Genomic DNA, 22,795 nt, shown 5'->3' on the forward strand with positions numbered 1-22,795 from the left:
GCTGGCTGCACTCAGCAGCGCTGTGTGTGTCAAGCAGGTTGATCGGACCAGTCTCGCGATAGCAGCGCCGCAGCAGCTAGACCACAATAAGTTTGTGTCTGTCTGTACTACTGCCTGCATTCACACAGTGGCAGCAAGTAGCAGAAGAGAACCGTCGGACACATCAGTTGGCTCCCTTATAGAAACACCTGTCCAGGACATTGATTGACGTAACAACATATGGACAGATGCCATGGTGTGTGGCCTAAACTTAGTAAAAGGGGTAGCCTACCCCCCCCAAACCAGTGATGGAAGAAGTACTCACATGTTTTACAAAAGTAAAAGTATCAATTCTGCAATGTAGGTAATACTCTGTTACAAGTAGAAGTCCCATATTCAAGATACGGATGTAGATTGAGATGCAGTGGGGTAGAAGTAAAAGTATTGAAATGTGTAAATACTGAAGAAAGTACAAATAACTCAAAATGTTACTTAAGTACAGTACTTGGGTACGATACATGTACTTAGTTACTTACTTTACACCACTGCCCCCCCCCCCCACACACACACACACACACACACACACACACACACACACACACACACACACACACACACACACACACACACACACACACACACACACACACACACACACCCCTGAAATCCTTTCCCATTCAACACTCTTTCATCTTTTTTAAAGTCAATAACATTTTATTTACCTTCTCATATCTGAAAGTTAAATTACCTTTTATAATTTATACATTTGATATAATGTAGTATCTGCTATTAGGTGCTATGACTAACGAGGCATTAAAAACATAGTTTTAATTGATGTAGTGATTGCAATTTATTTATTGGTATAGGCCTATGTTGGTTATGGTTATTGCTTTGTATTTATGTGGATATCCCGATATACACTACATGTACTATTGATGGGGAAGTAAATAATACATTCCGATTTTTGGGGGACAGTGGGGTACTGAGAACTTGTGAGGACTGTTCTGCCTAATCCCCGTTTGGAGTGTGGAATTCCCTGGCACCGTGCCACCCAGTGCCATTGTTTATCCAGGGCATATCCAACCCTATGGCTGTAAAAAAGAAGGGGAAAACAATAGTTTCAACTGTCACTCTGGCTCCTGAAACAGGGAATTATACATCTTCTTTAAAAAAATAATAATCTTGATTTACTTTGGTAGAATTTCATAAACAACCCTCATCGCTAGTATTACATTAGTAGGTCTGTGGAGAGAAAATGGCTGTTCTGTAATTGCAGTGGCCTGCGATGGCAGCACAGTGGAGAAATAGGGGCTTGAGGGCTGCAGCTGCTCGTCTTGTGCCCCCCCCCCCCTCCCTCCACCCAGCCACCCACACCCCCCATCCCCAACTGCCTCGGTCACCTTTGCCCTGTGTTCCAGCTGTCGTGTGTTTTGAAAGGGCCATTTGCAGCTCCTCGCAGCCCCCTGACACAGAGGGGAGTGAGCAATGTGACGGGAGACAGCAGCCACTGGTCGGAAAGGGGCCACAGGCGAGGATTCTTATCCACTTACCTCTTTATTCCATTTTTAGTCTGCTAGTGACACAGGGTAGGCATCCATACCTAAATCCTCTGTGAGGATTTTACTGTGTACAGATGACTATATGCCAAACCACAGGCCTGTCAGACTCTGTCTTTCTGTTTTCCTCTAACTCAAGTTAGGTATCTACCATCACATGCTCTAAAACACTTTTTGTGACCAAGGCACACAAATGGAAAAGTAAGAATCTCGTGGCACACCTGTAGTCATCATAGTGAAAATAACGATCTACAAGCGATCTGCTATTATCGCTACTTTTGAAACTTTATGAAAAATAAAATAAAATAATAATAATATGTTAATAATAATATGCACACCTGGACTTGTCTCACGGCACACAGCCTCGGCACAACATTTGGTAACCATCGCTCTAAAACAACCTAATTGGACACTACTGGATCAATCCTTTATTGAACAGGGGAAAAAAAGGACCGCAAAATAATGGGTGACCTCATATGGACTTGGACGTTGCGAAACCCCAGCAGGCGAACAAAATGTTCTGATGGTCCAGTTTCAGATGTGTGTGCCATATAAACAATTTACCATTCAGCGCACACAAAACCATGCGAGGAGCAGCTATGTGGATAAGAATAGGACCAGTGGCCCTATGTTTCCCTGGCCTGGCACACGGTACCCAGTGGAGGAGGAGGAGGGGGGTTCACGGGCCAAGACAAAGCAGTGGTTGTGCCCGGGGACTGTGGCCTCAGAGAGCGGCTGAGCACGGTGAAGGTTCTCACACACAGAAAAAAAAAAAGACAGAGCGAGGGAGAGAGGGAGGGAGAGAGAATGAGAGCAGGGTAGTGAGGAGGGAGAGGGAGAGAGAGAGAGAGAGAACACTTCCTGGAGGTTCATTCTTCCTCTCTGCAATCATCAATGGCATTCTCCCCCTGACCCACTCCTCACTCCGACAAACAAAAGGCCCCGCATTCCAGTGCAGTCTGACCGCCAGCCAGCCAGCCACAGTGAAACCACATCACTCTTCCCTCTGGACCAGTGGTCTCATCACAGGGATGGGCAGCACTGAGCTGTTTATTTGAGGCCGTTTTTTTAATGTTTTTTTTTTTTCTTTTTTCAGTTCTTCGGTTAGGGTTTTGTTGTCATCTGAAGTCCTTTAACCAGCTTGAATTGGTTTATGTGATGTAGAACAGTTTTTGTCTGTTTTGTTTGTTCATCGGTGTTGATTTGTCAACCTCATGGTAAAAAAAAGAAAAGAAAAGAAATTACGTGGCTGACACATCTGAAAGGGTAGTTTCCCAACTTCTAAAATAACCTATCAAGAACGGAATACAGCCAATTAACTAAAATAGAAGAATATCCTACAGTTTTGTTTAACATATCTTTGGCCTGGGCTGCACTTTTGACCTGACCTCATTTAGCACTCACTTGGTTCTGTGAGAGCAGTGGTGTGAGTGGTTTATATTCACCACAATAATGACCCCACCCCCACCGCCTCCCCTTCCCCATACATACTGTATGTATCTCTGTGGTGCCATTAGCCTACGGAGATACACGATGGTTTCTTGAAGAAGAAAAAACACTTAAAGCGAAGGCATTTTCATCCTTTAAACATCCCAAACGAAACATTGCACATTGGCTGCTGAACACATTTCCAAATCAACAATCCAACTTCTCTCCAATAATAAAATGATTTTCCCCTGTCACTCTATGTTAACAGTTGCCTTTTACTGAGGTTTTGTGTTTTCCTGTGCTGCACTATCATTCTATTTACTTATTTTTCTGTTTTATTTTAACTTTTGACTTATTTTCAATTCTTTGAACTCTTTAATAACTTTTTATGATGTGTTTCTTTTGTCTTCATGCACTTCATGTTGTGTAAAGCGCTTTGAATTGTCTTGTTGAAATGTGCTACTCTAATGGCAAAGGACTAGATAAGAGATCAGCTGGAGGTTTGACAGGAGAGATGGGGCATGCATGCACTGTACATTTTTGTCCACTAGCAAGTTGACAGACTAGATGGGAGAACTCTGTAGATTCCTTTGATCTAATAAATTCTTAGTCATATGAACTTGTATGGCTTGCAGAAAATAAGTGTAAAATGCGAGGCGACGATGGGCAAGCGACACGGCCGTGCGACTATGTATAAATGACCTTGCTTTGAGCCAGCAGAACACATCAACAACAACATAACACTAGACCAAAAAAGAGAAGCAGCAAGTAGGAGGAGTGCAAGCACTGCTGAGAAACGACAACAGCATTTATTGCCTATCCACGGTCAGCCCTGTTTGTTTGTATGACAGGAACAGCTTGGCAAGGTTGAGGTAGGCTCTATGGCAATGGTTCTCAACATTTTCAGGCCGCGACCCCCCAAAATAATCATATTTGAACCCCACCCTGACAAGCACTGAATTGCAGGAATTGAGGCGTTACATTTTGTTAGACTGTTCCACAGATAAATATTGTGAAACTAGCCGATCTACAAGCTCACAAGACGGATCGGCTATTTTAAAAATTCTCGCCTCTTTCTTTTATTATTTGACAATTTGGCCACTGTTTGACCAGTTAGTATAGTATAGTTTGTTGATTACTTTTTTGATGAAGTAATGGTCCTTTTTCTTTCCTTTTTAAGTATTAAAAAAGTCTTTGAAGTCCTTAAATTGTCACTTAACTGTCATCTGGGGAACCCCCCAAAATCGTGTGAGCCACAGGTTGAGAACCACTGCTCTATGGCAGCAGAGAGGAACATGTTGCAGCTGGAGTGACAATGAGGGGAAATGGCAGAGAGAAGAGGCTTGGAAGTGAGGTGCAGGGGCCTCATCAAGAGGTTATGTGGCAGCATCACTACATCAATTAAAACTATGTTTTTAATGTCTTATAAGTTCACATGATGAGTTTATGAGAATGCTTGTCTGCTGCTATTTTAACCCTCATGTGTGTCTATATTATAAACACGTGTAATACAGAAATGTATGCATGCAAGCCATGCATTCACATAATATAGGCATCTCTCAAATATGATAGGCCTAGTATGTATATATCTTCATATCGTCACTCATCAGATACAACTAGGTGCTGCCACTGCCACCGCGCTTGCGCGCGCACGCGCACGCGCACACACACACACACACACACACACACACACACACACACACACACACACACACACACACACACACACACACACACACCGTGCGTGCGTGCGTGCGTGCGTGCGTGCGTGCGTGTGTGCGTGCGTGCGTGTGTGTGTGTGTGTGTGCGCGCGCGTGCACCTACTTATATCTGACAAGTGACGAGATGAAGATGTCACTACTATGGCATTTTACTTTACATGTGACTGTCCCACAACAACAATCGTCACATCACGATGGCAGTCAGTCTGTCTGTCTGTCAGTCAGTCAGTCAGTCAGTCAGTCAGTCAGTCAGTCAGACAGACAGACAGACAGACAGACAGACAGACAGACAGACAGACAGACAGACACAGACAGACAGACAGACAGACAGACAGACAGGCAGCTAACTATTATGAACCCGGTCGACCGACCGGCCGGCGCTAGGACCCGGGAGGACGCCTTTTCAGCCACAGAAGCATTGCAGACAGAACGTTGGAGGGAGGTGTAGTGGAAGAAAGGCAAAGAGAGAGAAACGGAGTAAATGAGAGGCACTTTTTTTTTTGGGTCCACACATTATTCCAGGACTAAATCAACTCAATAAATCGCCGAAGCCCAACCAAGCTTCCCTTTAAAAGAATGACACGGACACACTGTTGAATTCCCCACGTCCAGGTAAATAAACGCCTGCGTTTTTTCCTGGCTGGTGGCAACAACTACACTACAAGAGGGTCGACACTACACAGCTAGACAGGGTAGGTCCCATTGTACTAACATGGGATGATGCGGTTCTTCTCTCTCTCTCTCAGCGTCGCGCGACGGTGTCGCGCCGCCGAACAATTAGCAGATCTACAAGCTCGCCGCGCATGGCTTGGAGACGCGCGGCGAGCTTGTAGATCGGCTAATTGTCGGCGACGAAGTGTAAACGCAAACCCGGGCTGCTTCACCCAAGCTGCCCTGCTAGGCCCCATATCCTCCTCCTCCTGTCTGTCTGTCTTAATGTCTGTCTGTCTCTCGCTAAAATAATGCAAACCTTTCAAAACAAACCAAGTGCTTTAATTACTTCAGGTGCCTTTTTGTCGTTTTTGTTTTTGTTTTTGTTTTTTTCGTTCCAAAAGCTGTTGGTTAGCTTGTACCACAAGTTTTCTCAAATTAAATTAATTTGTTGCTGTTTTTTTTGTGTGTGTTGTTTTTTTAAATGAACAAAGTGAATAAGTGTGTTTCCTTCAAACATTAACCATTTTGGACAATAACCAACAACAATAACAACAACAACAACAACAACAACAACAACATGATAGATAGCCTTCAGGCCAAAATATCTACTGTCCTTTTTTTTATTTTAAGGTACATTTATTTTTCTTTTACCATGGCTTATTTATTATGAACAAACAGGAAATGAAAATAAGCACCTCAGATGTGCAACAAGAAGAGAGCAACTCTTATTGCTATCAAGTTTTTGTTTCCTTTGAGTGTGTGTGTGTGTGTGTGTGTGTGTGTGTGTGTGTGTGTGTGTGTGTGTGTGTGTGTGTGTGTGTGTGTTTGCGTGCATGCGTGCGCGCGTGCCCGCCCAATATTGTTATGTATAAGCATTAATTCATTTCTGGCTGAGTTTGATTGTAAGTCTTTTAGGAAATGACTTTCTGAGAAATCACCACGTTGTATTTCTTGCAGCATCGTTGCAACTACCAAGAAACTGCAGGATGATGCATAGTACATACACAGTTAAAATCCTCCTTTTAAAAAATCCTTAATTTGACCCCTGAGAGTGTACAAATGGCACCCAATGGTCTAAATTAGCAGGAACAAATCTTTGTTGTGGCTCCTCGTCTAGCCCACTTATGACCGGATGTCCCACTGACAGCATAGGTCAGTCATTCCACTGTGCATTGTGCCAAATCTTTTTTTTTAAATCAAGACATCCATGACAATAATGATGTCCTCTGAATTGTTGCTACTGTATATACAGTATATACAGTCTGCCAAGGATGCTCAGTCATTCCACGTTTCCCATTTCAAAACAATGTTTGTCATGTTGTTCCCTCCTCAGTCATCGTCTCCTAGGTGTTGTTATGTTTGCTTGAAAAAAGCCTGCAGAGAGGATAAAAGGCATTCTGTCTCCCTAGTGGTTTGGCACTTTGCAACCTTTTATGCCTTTAGTGTCAACATGCTGTTTGTATGAGTCATGAGACTGTCCCCATCCACACTGAGTGGATGTGTGTGTGTGTGTGTGTGTGTGTGTGGGGAGGGGGCAGCATGTGACACCGGAAAAGACACAACAAGCTGGTGAAATGATGCAGGCAAGTTACTGTTTGACCCTCCCTGTTCTATTTAGAAGATGCCAGTCAGTCAAAACGCCACCCCACCACCACCACCACCGTCGTCCTGTCCCCATTGCTATGTGGAAGGACTTTGAGTTCCTAACGGCCCTGTTGACGCAAATGTGCCACCAGTAGCGATGCAGAATTTGAGGAATGCTGTTTGAAATTTGCCTTGTACACAGTCAGACCTATTGTACCCATCCTGGAGGCCTGTACGCCACGGGAATTAAGATGCGTTATCACTGTGAGGGGTATATACGCACAACGCTGGCCCTTCCGTCTGTTATCACGTGACCTTTCCTTTTCTCTCTGTTTCACAGAAGAAATGCAGTCTAAACTCCAAAACTTTAAAGTTGACCTACTGGCCAAGCGATTAGCTGAAGGCTGGAGGCTGGACTCCAGCTGCGAAACCCCCAAACTCGTTTGATGTACAACCTAATGTGGTCCAAAGGAGGCTGGGGGGGAGCTTGAAAAGTAGCATCATCCAGTGTCATATCAATCATCTGGTATCAGCCTGGTATCTACCATTCATATCTCCTATGTTCTGTCTGTTAGTTATATCCATTTGAGTGGATAACATGGGGCATTTTGCTATTAGTTTACATTTATCTAGTTGCTTCATCCTGCAGCTATACTAAATGATTGTTTCTGTGGTAGTGTAGTGGTTTGGCGGGTCGGCTAAACTCTTCTGATTATGTTTGCATTCCCGATTTTGTTTTGATAAATGGGAGAGGTTAAAGAGTGGGCTTGCAATGCATCGGTGATGCTTTGTCGGTTTGAATCTCCGAAGCAAGTTTACAGTTGCCTTTAATGTAAGCCATCTGGATCACTTATGAGTTGCTTTTCATGTCAAAACATAGAGAATCCGTAGATTCCGTACGGTGACCCTATAGCTGACTTGCCAGGTTACAGTAGCTGAGGTGGGAAGCTCAGCTGCACCTAAAATATTATTATCAGTAGTGATTCCAGCACTTCAAACAGTTGCAGCATTTTCAAGGAAAACACTGGATCTTTTCAGTGTGCAGTAGATCAACCTGTTTTTAGGTTGCACATTACAGATGTTTTCTCATTGTCAGCATGCTTGCGGAAAGTCCAAACCTAAAGAATGTCTTACAAGTATGGTCCATCTAGCCAAAACAAGAAATAGCTAATATCTGGTAATCATAGAACTCAATTGTTGCCCCAAAACCTGTAAAAAAAAGTCACAGAGCTGTACTGTTGTTTTGGCCAGTATGATGCTGCGTCATTGCATTGAACACAGGCATTGCGCAACTTTATGAAATGATGGCATTAGCTGTTGCATCTCCCTTTAGAATGTAAACAAGGCAAATTGGTAGAGCTCGGCCGATGCTAAGTTTTTGGGTCAGATCTTAATTTTGGAATGTCCTAGACAGGCCGATGCTGCGTCGCCCGTATCGTGTCACTTCTGTGAACAAGGTCACAAAATTGAAGACCTTAAATGTATTGGCATTGAGAAGGCATAGCTCAACCGCAGAGGTGGTAACTATATGAGAAACTACTACAAAGGGAATGATTTTGGATACACTGTTTAATAACTCTTTTTCCCCTGGGCATGAATGAAGAATGCAACATGTCTTCTTTCTTGTGATTGGCACCGGGACAATGGCACCGGCCTTGACCCAACAATAAAAAGCGTTTTGCTTGGTCACTTGCAATTTTCTAACACTTTTGTAAAATGATGGTTTAAAAACCTCAAAATGTATAAATATTATAGGGATAAATCTGGGCACCGCCATTCCCCTCATGTCATCCACATACAGTATATGGTATTTTGTTCAGTATAAAATAAGTTTCTTTATTCTAACAGTCGAAGCTGATTTATGAACGGCAGTCATGCCCTATGTCCCCAGCGACAATTGTTAGTTGTTAGAGTTATGCAGTTTTGTATTTGTGTATATACTGTCAAACGGAAATATACTATATGTTTTTTGTATGTTTACATATTGAGAAGTGAGTTAATACCATGTCTATCCGTCCTCATGATCCGCAATCACCTTCCAGGCGTGGGGTGTCATCTTCACGTAAAGTGATCAGTAGTGATGTTCACCTGTACACTGTGAGTCTGTCACCTCCTCCTCAAAAGGAAGCAGACACCCCTTATTCTGCACACTGACGAAGGCTGGATAGCCGAAACGTTTGTTCTTTTGACATGTAAGAAACGATAAAAGAGAGAACTCACTCTTGCCACTCTGAGTGCGATCCATTTCCTTTATAAATGTTGTAAATCTAAGAGGATATCACACCAGAGAAGTCAGAGCGTGGTGGAAACAAAAAATGAGTGTCCTAGAGACCACTGATTACCGATGTTTTGATCGATATTTTGTCAAAAATGCAAAATGTTCTAATCAATTTGGAAAACTTTTAATTTTAATTAGTTTCTATTGCAGAACATTTAACTTATAAGCAAACAAGTACCGTAAAAAAATAAATACACTTAAAAATAACTTATTTAACGACTTAAGCCCCATTAAAAATTCAATGCCGTGTGAACTTGTAGATCTTAGATTAAAATAGGGACACCAGGTTGCGTAGTTGCCGAAACCGATTTATCCACAAAAAGTTAAACAATGGCAGATAAATTGACCAAGAGACCGGTATCTCTTTATAAATTAGGTAATGCACATGATGCCAGGGGACAGAGATTGAAAAAGCATTCACTGTCAGTTCATGAAGTTGTTTCAGGAATAATGACAACGCTCAAGTTCAACTCAATGATGGATAATGCTGATCATGATTTAATTCGGCTAGTGAGTGGTGTGCACTCTTGCGTGATGCCGCAATCATAATTTTCATTGCATGTGTTGAATCCCAGGTCAGGCTTTGGTGACACTTCCTCTTCTAGATCAATGGTTCCCAAACTGGGGGTCCCAAAATTATTTTTGGGGTCCCCAGATGATTAGCTTAATGTGCAACATTGCTTTCTCACTCAACAGTAAACAACCCAACATACAGTATAAGTATTATATTCTGCACATTTCTAAAGTGACAATTTAATGACTTTTAAGACCTTTTTAATTAATGTGGAACCGAGACAAACTAAGTGTAATGCCTACAATTCCAAGTGCTTGTCAGGATGGGGGGTCCCCAGTTCAAATATGATTATTTTGGGGGGTCGTGGCCTGAAAAGTTTGGCAACCCTTATTCTAGATATGCCTTGATATGATATAATGTTTTGGCAAGACAGACGTGTAAGACTAAATGAAGGTTTAGGTTTTGGACTTAACTACTTGCTTACTTACTACCTACTGGCGTAGGTTATGTTGTTATTGTTAACAACAAGAAACAATTACAATTATGCCTGCCTTATGCATTAGAGCTCAATTCAGTACAATATACATTATTTTTTATCAATCTATAAGGTAGCATTTGTTAAAACAACACAATTAGCACATCTGCAGTGGTTGGAGGTGGTCTCCTTATTCTTCCATTGAGACATTTTTAGACCATGGTGTCGGGTAGGACACCTATTGCCATTGGTTGACAATCTCAAATTATCTGAAGCAGATGGCATGCTGGATTTTACACAAGATGCACCAGTGCCGTCTTCATTGTAGTTTGGACATGGTTGCATATACCTCTCTCTGGTGAAAAAGGGAAACAGCGGACATAAACTTGTAGCTTTAAGGACTATTATCTGCGTGTGAATAGTCGTACACATGTGGGAACCCATGGTCTACATACGCACAGTACATTACAGTTTCTCAACAAGGGGTTCAGGGTCCCTAGGGGGTCCTTGAGGAGGTTCTGGGGGTTCCCAACTAAATCATTGATAGGAACAGTGGACCCATACAGGTATTGTAACTCCAAGAGTACGTACTCATGTAACCAAATGCCCAGTTACATTCTCAGTGTTAAATTAACACTGAAGATCTTACCGTTCAGATTGGGGTCCCAGAGATAAAACATTGTATCAAATGGCAATTTGATACAATTTGAGGCAGTTGGCCTAATGCGTATCAGACTGGGGGTCCTTGACATTAAAAAGGTTTGAGAATCACTGATTTACATCATAACATGCAGTTCATCAGATCACGACAATGAAGAAATGATGCTCTCCTGTCCACACATGGGCCCTGGCTGTCTCTTCTTTACCTTCTGTCATAAACACATGATGGGACTGTCCTCTGTGGCTGGTCCACTGTCACCGTGTGTGGCATCCTCGCTGCATGACACTGATTTGCATTGAATGGGGTGGCCCCCGGAGCCCGAGCCAGAATGATGAATGATTGAAAGGCGGACTGACAGCAGGGCAGGCAGGCGGGCTGCGGCCCGGAGGCCCTCAGACCATGTGACCCGCTGACAGGGTACTGGGTTCATTCAGTGGCTGCTGGGCTGCAGCGCTGGCAGAGGACCAGCGTTTTCCACACAGCCCGCAGTAGCAACAGGTCGCTTCCATTAAAACAGCAGTGCTCTGTTGTGGCTCCAGAGCCGGCCTTGTGTATGCGTTGCTTTTTTGGCTGTGGTGTGCGTGAGCGTGTGTGTGTGTGTGTGTCTGCGTGCGTGCGCTTTGGCTTGTTTGTGTGATGTAGCCCAGTGTGTATATAATGTGTATATGTCTGTGTAAGAGAGTACGTGCTGAGATGCCAGAGTGCTCCAGCAACGGTTTGTGTGCTCCCCAGTTTGAATTGGACACAGTGTGCTTTCCAAATCCTTCTCAGAGATCCAGAGATGACTCCCAATGATGACTTTGTGGACAATTACCACACGCCCAGGAGGGCAATAAATAAAACAAAAACTCAGAGCAGAAATAGCCTAGCTGAACTCACTGCCAGTCGTTGAGACAGAACATTGAGACAATTGAGCACAATCACAGTTTGGGGCACATTGATAGCACTTTTAATGGCCGGTATATTTGGGCCTGGGGCTGAGTTAGGTGTGACTGACTCTAGGCCTGTCACAATTATTACATAATCGTTTTATCACAATTATTCTAGATAATCACAATTATTTTTGCATAATCGTCATAATCATTTCCACGTTGAAAACATTTTTGCACATTTTCAAATTTTAAAAATGATTAAATATGTCAATAATTTCTTTGTGTATTTCAGTTATTTGTCATATCTTCTCCGTGCAATTTTTGATTACAAAGCCTAGAAGGCTTCCAATGTTCAATGCCAAACACAAATTAAATCGTTAATCGCAATTATTTGAGTGACAATGAATCGTCAACTTAAATTTGTAATCGTGACAGCCCTAATCGATAGCACTTTTAAGGGCGGATATGTTTGGGCCTGAGTTAGATGTGACTGACTCCTAGTCTGTCAATAGCCCCTTGCACTTCCTGTTGTCCCCACCAGTCAGCTGGATGAGGCACAGACTAGTCGCTATGATGGCGCCGCAGTGGAGAAATTGATTTCAGTCGATGGCCAGAGATTGTCTGGTACAGTATGTGACATTTGTATTAAAAAGCATAGCAATTGATGTCTTTTTGCTTCTGCACTGCGTCAAAAGCTGTCTTTATGTGATAATGAAGTGCTGACTGAATTGAAAGGTCAAGTGTTCTGGTTATGGTAGTAGTAGCCTATAGCGTTCTTTTTACTTAGAATTGCTGAATAACGGAAGTCGATGACAGGGAAATTCTTCCCTATTTGGGTCAGATGACTTGACTGTTATTCTCTCGTACAGTTTTTTATTTTTTTTATTTGAACCACATTAACCCTGGAGTCTCTGTTTTGGGCATGTCATTATATATAGATTTTTCAAACTTTTTCAAAAATAAGCTAACAACATGCGCTGTGAGCTTGTAGATCGACTATTTTTGAATAGCCGAAGAACTATAAAATGGGGCTTAAGTAGTTAACAGGTAAAATGCTGCCTGCTGCCTTATCCTGGCATTTGACCGACAGTAATGATTTTGGTGCAACTCTTTTCTGTCACATCTTCCATTCTGTGGTTGAAGCTTCTCTGCAGAGAGGAAGGATCATGGAGAACTGTGACAGCTAGTTTCCATTACCTCTCCTTTGTGTTGACCCGGAGGTTAATATTCAGACAAAGTGGAAAGAAAATCTTTCACCACAATATGGGGCTAATTTTTTACTCTCTCCCTGACCAATAGGTAACCGCTGTTGAGAAGGCAGATCCGAGTCTCAGGCCCTCATCTCCAAGCTCCTGCCAGGGCTGAGTGAAAGACATTCGGGCAACAAAGCTGTAGCTCTCCCCATCAGAATCCTGGATCCACCAACATGACCGATGTGGTGATTGTCAAGGAGGGATGGCTGCATAAAAGAGGTGAATGAGTAGATAAACAGAATGGAATAAGGCTCTATTGACATATCGGCAATAGCTTCCCATCAATTTATTATTTAATAATAATTTTAAGTGGTCTGAACTTCATCTTGTTATAAAAAGAAATCCACATAAGTTATTATCTATGATGTATGCATGTATAGCTTACAATTAGATTATTAGAGTTGTGCGTGCTTCAGTATACCATATGTACCTGATTTCTAAACTTAAAGCTTAACTAAACTGGCAAAGAAAACAAAATATAATGAGATTTGAACTTACTTTTGCATACATTTTCCTTGTTGATACCGATGTTATGGATTGAATCATGGATGTTAAATGTAATTCAGCTGTAAAACGAGCAGTGCATTATGGAATATACTGTACATTCATATTTAATATGTTTTATATGCATACTTGTGGCTAGTATGTTGCATTGAGATATTCCAAACATTTCTCAAAATCCACATTACCTCCTGTGGGCCTGTCCTCGGACTGTAGCGCACAGCATTGACAGACTGAATTTTGTTTTGAAAATGCACCAGGAATGCCTGACCTGACGGACATAGTTCTGAGTTGATTGATTCCAGGTTCACTCCATTTGGAGAGGCAGTAAGCCAGCTGTAATGTAAAGAGCCTTCTGGTTCATGCTGTCCCCATTGGGCCCCATTTAGCTGCTTTGACAGTGGTGTGTGGTGGTGTGGCGTGGCTGTGTCGGGCATGAGTCCTGTTGTGTTTGGACGAAGAGGCATTCCTCACATACCTGCTGGCTTTGAGCAGCTTTGTGTGTGCACACTAACTGGGCCTGTTTGACTGTGGCTTGCCCCCCGCCCCAGCATTAACCAGGGGCAAAGAAGGATAAGAAACTCCTCCAGGACCACAGACGGATCAATGTCCCTGGGCTTAGAAGAGAACCCTGGTATCTAGTGTCTACTGCAAACGTTTTAATTTCAAGGACCCCCAGTTTGGTATGCATTAGGGATTAGGCCACATACCCCCATAACTCTGAATGTTCTCTGAGTTAGACATTTTTAAGGGTCCATTTCATTCTTAACTATCAATCATTTAGCTGGGGACACTCTGGAACCCCCTGGAACCACCCCAAGGACCCCACTTTGAGAACCACTCTCTAAGGACAAGGTGACAGGGGAACAGGTCACTAGGGGAGGGTAGACGACTGTACCCCCTCCCCAAAGCATGGGGTGAGAGCACAACGAGCTGCTGTGTTAGAACGAGGCCGGCCAGGTTCGGCTCAGGTGGTCCTAGGCCGGGGGGGGGGGTTGTGCGAGTTGTGTGTGTGTGTGTGTGTGTGTGTGTGTGTGCGCGCGCGAGCGAGCGCACGTGTGTCAGTCGAGGACGGATCCCCAAATTGAATTTATTTAGACCATGGACGCCCATTTAATGTAAATGAACTCAAATTGTCATAATTGTCATTATATACAGTGTGTGTGTGTGTGTGTGTGTGTGTATATATATATATATATATATATATATGCGCAATATATAGATATGTGTATAATACAACACATAACTGTAAAACACAGTATATATACAGTATAATATTATGTTATTGAAATGTATTCATTTCAAGTTAATTGATTTATAGTAAAATTTTACTTCTCCTCAATAGACCCTCTGGCCTGGTGATGTTGCGTCTGAGGCACAACATGAAGAATGAGACGTGGTGCTGGTGATGAGTTAATGGAGAAAATTTAAAAATTAATGTGAAATCTCAGATTTCTTTGTCTGGAGCACGAGCAGCTGTAAAGCAAATGTCAGCGTGGTTGTATTCAGGTGAAAAGAATAGGAAATATGTGGAACTACATTTATCTGACTTCACCAACAGAGACTTGTCCTGCATGAGGTGTTATCTCGCACCGAGAGTAAACGTGTATCACTTTTGCCTTCCCGTTTGCCTGTGTAATGTCGACACATTTGGCATGCGTCCATTTTTCCACACCTTTCCTCGCTATTGATAAGGAGGGAGGATTCTAAGAGTATATAGTGTAAAAGGTAACTATTAGAGTAAACACTAGACCGGTTGAAAAACCCTCTAATTTGTTACGAAGCTGGACGATACCATGCTCATTAAATGCACACACACACACACACACACACACACACACACACACACACACACACACACACACACACACACACACACACACACACACACACACACACACACACACACACACACACACACACACACACACACACACACACACACACACACACACACACGCTAAACAAACAAGCCTTGAGGAGTAGTGAGTTGGCATGCTGTCGCAGCCCAGCAGCTGTGCCCTGTGAAATGTCACCCAGAGCCGCTGGTGTTTTTATTGGAGGGGCGTCCGCCTGCCTCCTTGACAGGAAGGCGTTTAGTGTCGCGTCACTGTCACGCTGCCTTCGCCCCAGAGCCACGGCACAGAAGGTGAGCCTGCAGTGGCCATGTCCCGCTGTCCATCACCTCGGCCACCCGGCCCCGCTCTGCCACTCTCGTCCTGTGTTGCACCTGTAGCGGAGCCCTGTAGCCGTGGCAGTGCCACCCAAGTGACTCACTTCACTGTGTGGGTGTAATAATAAATGGCTCATGCCTATTCCTGGCACGTTCAGCCTGATCATTGCTTCCATGTGCGCGTTAAACTCCTAACTTAATTCTTTATAAAAGCACGGCCAATCTTAAACTCCCTTCCAACATTAATGTGGCCCAGGTCTCTACTAAATTCTTAAGGGACTTAATAAAGGTGTGTACTGTTGGCTTTGCCCTCCGTTAATGCCCATTTAATGATGCCACGTCATGACTGGATCCCATGGCGCCAGCCAGACACGGGCACGGAGGGCTGAACAACTCGGGCGTGGAAGCTGAGAACATCCACGCCACTCTCTGTCCCCCTTTGGTTCCTGCCCGATGAGTCGTGTTCAACATGCGAGCATGAGCCTCTTTGGGGCTCCTATCCCTGGCAAACAATAGAGTTGGAAATAATTGTTGGAGCAAGCATCGTCTCTGTCGGTACCCCATAAATCCAGTAGGACTATGTACACGGTCAAGTTCCAGATTCTCAGCCTTGTTGTGTTCTGTAAGCTCAGCTCAGGACGATGACCTCATTCAGAAGGATATGCTTTCATACTCTCTCCCCAACCCCCTGTGGTATCTTTGTTAGAGCCCGACCGATATATCGGTTTGGGCAATATATCAGACATTATTTGACTATCAGCCGTTATGCAGCTGAGTTTTAAATAGGCATAATAAACAAAACAAAAAAGATTACTTTGTTGCCTGTGCTGCCAGAATGCTAAAATAGCAGTTAAAATTCGAAGTTAAATGTTCTTTTCAGATATTGAAGTTTAATATATAATCTTAATTAAAACATTTTAATTGTCAAAGAGTTATCGGTATTCACAATAATAAATAGCCAATCCTTTTTTTTCTTTTTGAATTTTACAAAAACTTTCACCTAAAATGACAAGCACAAAATAGGTATGCCAGGTAAGTTAATAACATATGAGATTTTCAAAATTGCTTACAATATTTAGCACTTTTTGGCAAATTATTGGTAAAAACATCAGTAATTGGATTGGCTGGGGCTCTCTAAATTGGTCATTGGTCGGTCTAATCTCTGTGTATCAGGACCATTGACACTGACTGGGATATGCTGTAGTGCTAGTAATGTTTACCAGGGGTATCTGTTTTGGAAGGACTAGTTTGTAAATGCAAGACAAACTAGTGTCATAGTCATGTGCGTGTGTGCTCGCATGTTCACACTTGCTCTCCAACATTAGGAGGATCGGCATTGGACCCAAAAATCTGGCAGTGGTCGGGCTCTAATCTCTGTGTATCAGGACCATTGACAGACACTGACTGGGATATGCTTTAGTGCTAGTAATGTTTACCAGGGGTATCTGTTTTGGAAGGACTAGTTTGTAAAGGCAAGACAAACTAGTGTTGCAGCCGTGTGTGTGTGTGTGTGTGTGTGTGTGTGTGTGTGTGTGTGTGTGTGTGTGTGTGTGTGTGTGTGTGTGTGTGTGTGTGTGTGTGTGTGTGTGTGTGTGTGTGTGTGTGTGTGTGTGTGTGTGTGTGTGTGTGTGTGTGTGTGTGTGTGTGTGTGTGTGTGTCTCGCACTGTTTACACTGCGAAGCACATTTTTGCAGAAGTATATTGCCCAGTACCCACATGCACCAACCGCCTTGCAAGCAGAGGCTTGCAACAACACTGCAGCTTTGTTGTTGTCTATCGTAACCCGTTGTTATGCGTACCCAAAATGATACTTCCCTTTCGGATACTTCACATGCTGCACCCAACGTTGTTTGAATGCGCCTGCATGCCTACGGCCTCTAGTGGTCGCGGAGGCCAATCCCGAGTGTTATTTTTATTTGCAAGTGTGCTTTTCTAAAGTTTCCATTAAAGCCAGAGCATCATCCGACATCAAAGAGGCAGATTGCGGGTTCCCTAGATTCCAGGGGAAGCGCTCCGGCCAAGAACCCAGTGAAGCTCAACAGAATCGCGCTTGCTTGACCTCCCCTCTCTCCCAGCTCTTGTTTATTTGACTCATTTGCTCTCTGACAAGTATAAAGAGCCGGCCCCCTCGTTAGGCTAACGAAGGCCGCAACAACTGTTGGATTTGGGTGGCACGCTCAGCTGGCTCTGAGTCCATGAGAGGGGGAGGGAGAGCTGCAAACACACTGGGAGAGGGAGAGATGGAGAGAGAGAGAGAGAGAGAGAACAGAAGTTGAGCAGCATCTCTGTGAGGTTCCCAGAACATTGCTCAGTGACCCGGGCTGCCTCAGGAAAGTGGATGTTCTGTGCGACGTGCCACTCAGACCCTCATGTGGTTCAGTCAAGAGCTCGTCAGCTGATTGGTCTCCACGCTGGCCATGTGACCGGTAGACACCTCTGTGACCATGTTGGTGGTCCAGGAAAGTGGTTTTGCGTGTGTGTGTGTGTGTGTGTGTGTGTGTATGACGTGTGGTGTTGAGAGGCAGAAAGAAGAATAACAATGTGTGTCTGTATGGCACTAGCCACAGTGGTCATTATAATTATATATTTTTTTTACTTCTGTTGAATTATTTGTGTCCTGAGAAGACCTCCTGCAATTCAATCTGCATAATGTGTATTCATGGTATTTGATTCGACTGCATGCATTGCTTTAGTATGGGTTTTCTTGACGGGAAACGTTGGGTGTGGGTGTGTGCTCCTGTGTTTTGCACTTCAAAGGAGCAGACCCACCTGATTAAGGTTCTGTCTCATGACGCAGCAATGCTGACCGCCTCAGGACTTTGACTAGCTGCCAAGTCCACCGCGAGGCTCACCCAGGCTCCTACACACCCCTTCATTATGGCCGCTGTGGGCCACACATTCTTGCTGAAATACACACGCTCCTCAAAACTGCAGTATGTGCGTACAGTACATAAAACAGCACTGCTGCAGCTGTAGTCCAAGTTTCACTGGCAAGGTTGCCATTTATCCATCACGCACGCACACACACAGAAACACACACACACACACACACACACACACACACACACACACACACACACACGATAGGCCTCATTCAGCTTGCTATCGGGAGTGGAAAGAGTTTGGGTGGGCAAGTTTGAATAATAACTGCCGGTAGTTAGTTTAATGAAGTTGCTTGATGGTATTACTATGGTATTAAATATTATTACATGATTTACTGTTATCAAATAATGCAAACCATACTGCAGTTGTAATTAGTATCACATACATATTTTTCTAAAGAATTAGCACCAAGTCATTGTTATGCAGTAAGTAGGGCATTAACCAAAATACAGAGGTGTTCCCAGATTGAAAGGTATAACAACATATAGGTGTTCCAGGAATAAATGGGTCAAACAAGTCGATGCCCAACGGGGGAAGTCAACAAGTCACTTTTGGATTTTATTATTATTATTTATAATAATATGATTATTATTATTGCTCCTTGTGTGTGTGTGTGCGTGTGTAGTGTACAGAATGCAAACTGTATGTAGGATTGGTTATTTGTCAAGGACAGAAGTTCCTCAGAGCATCCTGGCAGAGAGCTTGACCATATGGTATGGACAGAGCTTTTATCAGGACCTACAACCACTCCGAAAGGTCGAACCACGCTCTTCCATCTCTGCTGGACGTTTATGAGAGTAGGAGCTTGGGCAGGGCTGAAGTATTATGAAGGACAAACATCACCTGAGCAACAAACTGTTTGTGATGATGCAAAACGGCAAACACCCGAGAGATGCCTAACAACCAAGGGCTCTAGGTCATTGGTTTTCAAAGTGTGGTCCGGGGACCCCCAGGGGTCCTTGGGGGGCACCAGGGGGTCCCCGGCTAAATTAGTTACAATCAGTTACTAAATTAGCGTAGCAATCATTTTAACCACTTTAAGAATATGTTATACTTTGGATATATGTTATACTTGTGTGTGTGTGTGTGTGTGTGTGTGTGTGTGTGTGTGTGTGTGTGTGTGTGTGTGTGTGTGTGTGTGTGTGTGTGTGTGTGTGTGTGTGTGTGTGTGTGTGTGTGTGTGTGTGTGTGTGTGTGTGTGTGTGTGTGTGTGTGTGTGTGTGTGTGTATGTATGTATATATGTATATATATAAATATATATAATATATTTTAGTTAAAGCGAACATGTTTAACTCAAATCTTTGCTTCTGGGGGTCACTGTCACAAAATATGAGATTGGGGGTGGGGGGTCCGCAGCCAAATATGTATCATTTTGGGGGTCCTTCACATGAAAAAGTTTGAGAACCACTGCTCTTTTTGAAACCTTTTTCCAACTAGAAGTGTAATCTTTGATTTTTTAAAAAGTATTTCTTATTGTTTATTTGCACATTTAAAAACGGAACAAATTAAGGAACAGCAGCATAATAGTGTGTTGTGCAGGTGAGATTTAGAAACCCCAGTGCTCATTTAGTTTTTCAATGTGATCATAGCAGTTCTCAGATTTAAAACATTAATTAACAAGCGCTTTCAACTGTGAGCCTGCACTGCCCTTGATGTGCCTACGTGCGCTGACTGTGCTCTGTGCCAGTGACTGACAGCTGAACTGCACCGTGTCGGAAGACGTGCAAACTTAATCCTGTTGGATAAATGCATCCAAAATTATTTATGTATCATTCTTCAATGTTGCTCGTCAATTATTTATGTATCATTATTCAATGTTGGGAGCTGGGATCACCAGTCCGGCTAACACCTCCGGTGGAGCGAGTTACATTCGCATATGGGGACGCTACACTCTCCCTGCGGTTTGAATCTAAGCGCGCCCTCGTGTGTCACTGCCCATACCAAGTCCTTCACGCGAGTGACGGGCCGCGCCTGATACCAGTGTAACGAACACTGTAGCGCCCGGAGCTGGGATCGAACCCACGACCAGCTCGTGGATCCTGTGCCACGATCTAGCTCACTCAGTGAAGCGCGTTACGGTCGAAGATGGGGACGGTACAATGTTAATCAATGTCAAAACAAGAGCGTAGGTTATGTTAATGGAGAAGTTATCGCTTTAAGACTATTCTATAGGCTCCAGGTAAGTTTCATTCGCCAAACATACCAAACATTTTAAGGTATAAGCCTATGTTGTATTCTTTCTGCTGCCCTTGACTGCACTTAACGTTACAGTGATATTGAATACAAATTTCTCATTGTTGGACAGCAGTCTGTGTGCACCCGTCCCCCCGTGTGTCAATGTGATGACGTCATCAAACAACACGTCGACTTGACTTCGACTTTAATGACCGACAAGTCGACTAGCAAAAATCTGAAGTCGTTAATGCCCTATTATGCAGTCTTGAAGTCCATGTAGGTCAAGTGTTCTCTTTACACTTGAATTGATCGTTATGCCTCTTTGACACGAGTCGGTCAAGTGCATTTGAGGATCAACTTGCAGTAACAAATGATCCAACTTATTACTTTCCACAACAGTTAATCAAACTAGTCAATGTAATCGATTATAAAAATCAATCAATAATTTATTAATATTATGATATAAACAATCCCTATTTCATTTTAGGCAAAAGCCAAAACATTTTGTTTTGGCTTTTTGTGAAATTGTGAAATCTACTACAAGCTCACAACGTGTTGTGTTGTAGTAAATTTGTAGTAAATTTCTCTCTTTTCATAGAATGTTTGCATGACACCGTTGTACGAAAAGTATAAAATTACACTTAAGTGGTTAATCGATTTGTAAAAAAATCTTTGCTCCTTGATTATTTGATTAATATAATCAATAGAATAATTGCTAAGGAAATAATTGATAGTTTGATAGCATTTTAAATGACTTAATAACACTAAGGATGTTCCTATTGTGATATGAGACATCGGCTAGGATTTTGGATATTGTGATATGGCGTATGTGTTTACTGGTTTGAAACACTTAAGCCCTGTTTTATACTGTAAAAAATAGCAAAAATAGGAAACTTACAAGCTGATGTGTTTTGAGCTTGTAGATCGGCATTTTTAAAAATGATTTTAGAAAAATTGTCACAAAATCGATATTGAGGTATTTGGTCAAAAATACCGTGACAGCCCCAGTAATGTAACTCACTGCTTTGAGTGAAGAGAGCTAGTGTGTCATCTATCACTTTTTTGGAAGTCACCCGCCCAGCAGTAGATGCTTGGGTGCTTAGAAAGGCCACCGGACTGTAGCAGCAGCACTGAACCTTGGAAGTGGCAGACAGGAGTTGGAAGCAAAGCCCCAGAGGCAGGGGCCAGCAGCAGAGGGTGTCTCCCCAGGAAGCCAGGGCTCTGGCTGGGCGTCTGGCCGTCAGCACGGGGCCCCCTGCTCTGGGTAATGGGAAGCAGCCTTCCTGCTAAATGTGGTGGAGAGAAGTAAATTGCTGGGGTGCAGCTGTCGGCTGGCTGGCTGGCTGGCGTAGCGGGGGGCCAGGCGGCTGAGGGAGGTGGCACCTCCGTCACTTGTCTCCGCTCCCGGCAAGCCCGCTGCGTGCTTACTTTGCTGTGCAGAGTCCTCCTGCTCGCCACAACTGTGGCGCTCGACTGTGCTCTCCATCTTTGTCTGTCTGTCTGTCTGCCTGTCGCTCTCTTTTTCCACTTTCTTTGTTTCTGTCACTTCCTCGCTCCCCTTCTTCTCCATCGCTCCACTTGTTCTCTCCTGTTCTGCTCCCACATTCTTCCTCTTCCTCTTGTCTGACCCCCCTGCGCAACACACACACACACACACACTTTCTTTTCTGCCTCTGCCAGCACCCCACCACCTCACCCCTCCTCTGTTTCCAGTGCACAGCCCCCCCCCCCCCCCCCCCCTTCAGGATAATGACCCCGCTGACAACACAGACCCGCAGCGGAAGCTGCTTTCGACCGGCAAAGAGCTCCCAGTCTCTGACATCAATCACATCAGAGAGAGAGAGCGAGAAAGAGAGAGAGAGAAACTATAGGGAGTGGTGGAGAGTGTAGGTTAGGGGTGCCCAAACTTTTCCATGCCAAGGACCCCCAAATAGCCTCTGGCTGCACCACCCGTAATGCGAAATGGCTTAAAAAGAACAAATAAAATAGTCGATCTGCAAGTCCCCCCCTCCCCGGCACCCCCTGGTGGTGGCCCTAGGGGCCACGAACCCCACATTAAAAACCTGTGGCATAGACCAATCCAAGCT

General features: G+C 43.7%; 1 protein-coding gene across 2 annotated transcripts in view; it reads left to right on the forward strand.

The window, feature by feature from the left end:
- The first annotated feature begins 5,120 nt into the window (after positions 1 to 5,120).
- akt1 (v-akt murine thymoma viral oncogene homolog 1) overlaps positions 5,121 to 22,795 on the forward strand; it is a 50,478-nt gene continuing 32,803 nt past the window's right edge. The window contains exons 1-2 of one of the 2 annotated variants that reach the window (XM_084043900.1): positions 5,121 to 5,376; positions 13,022 to 13,194. In XM_084043900.1, coding sequence (XP_083900026.1) covers positions 13,149 to 13,194 — 46 coding nt within the window. In that variant the 5' untranslated portion in view covers positions 5,121 to 5,376; positions 13,022 to 13,148. The remainder of the gene's footprint in view (positions 5,377 to 13,021; positions 13,195 to 22,795) is intronic. The other variant, XM_084043901.1, reaches the window with a different exon arrangement.

This window comes from Gymnoscopelus microlampas (assembly GCF_963454915.1).
Source record: "Gymnoscopelus microlampas genome assembly, chromosome: 20".
Taxonomy (NCBI): Eukaryota; Metazoa; Chordata; class Actinopteri; order Myctophiformes; family Myctophidae; genus Gymnoscopelus; species Gymnoscopelus microlampas.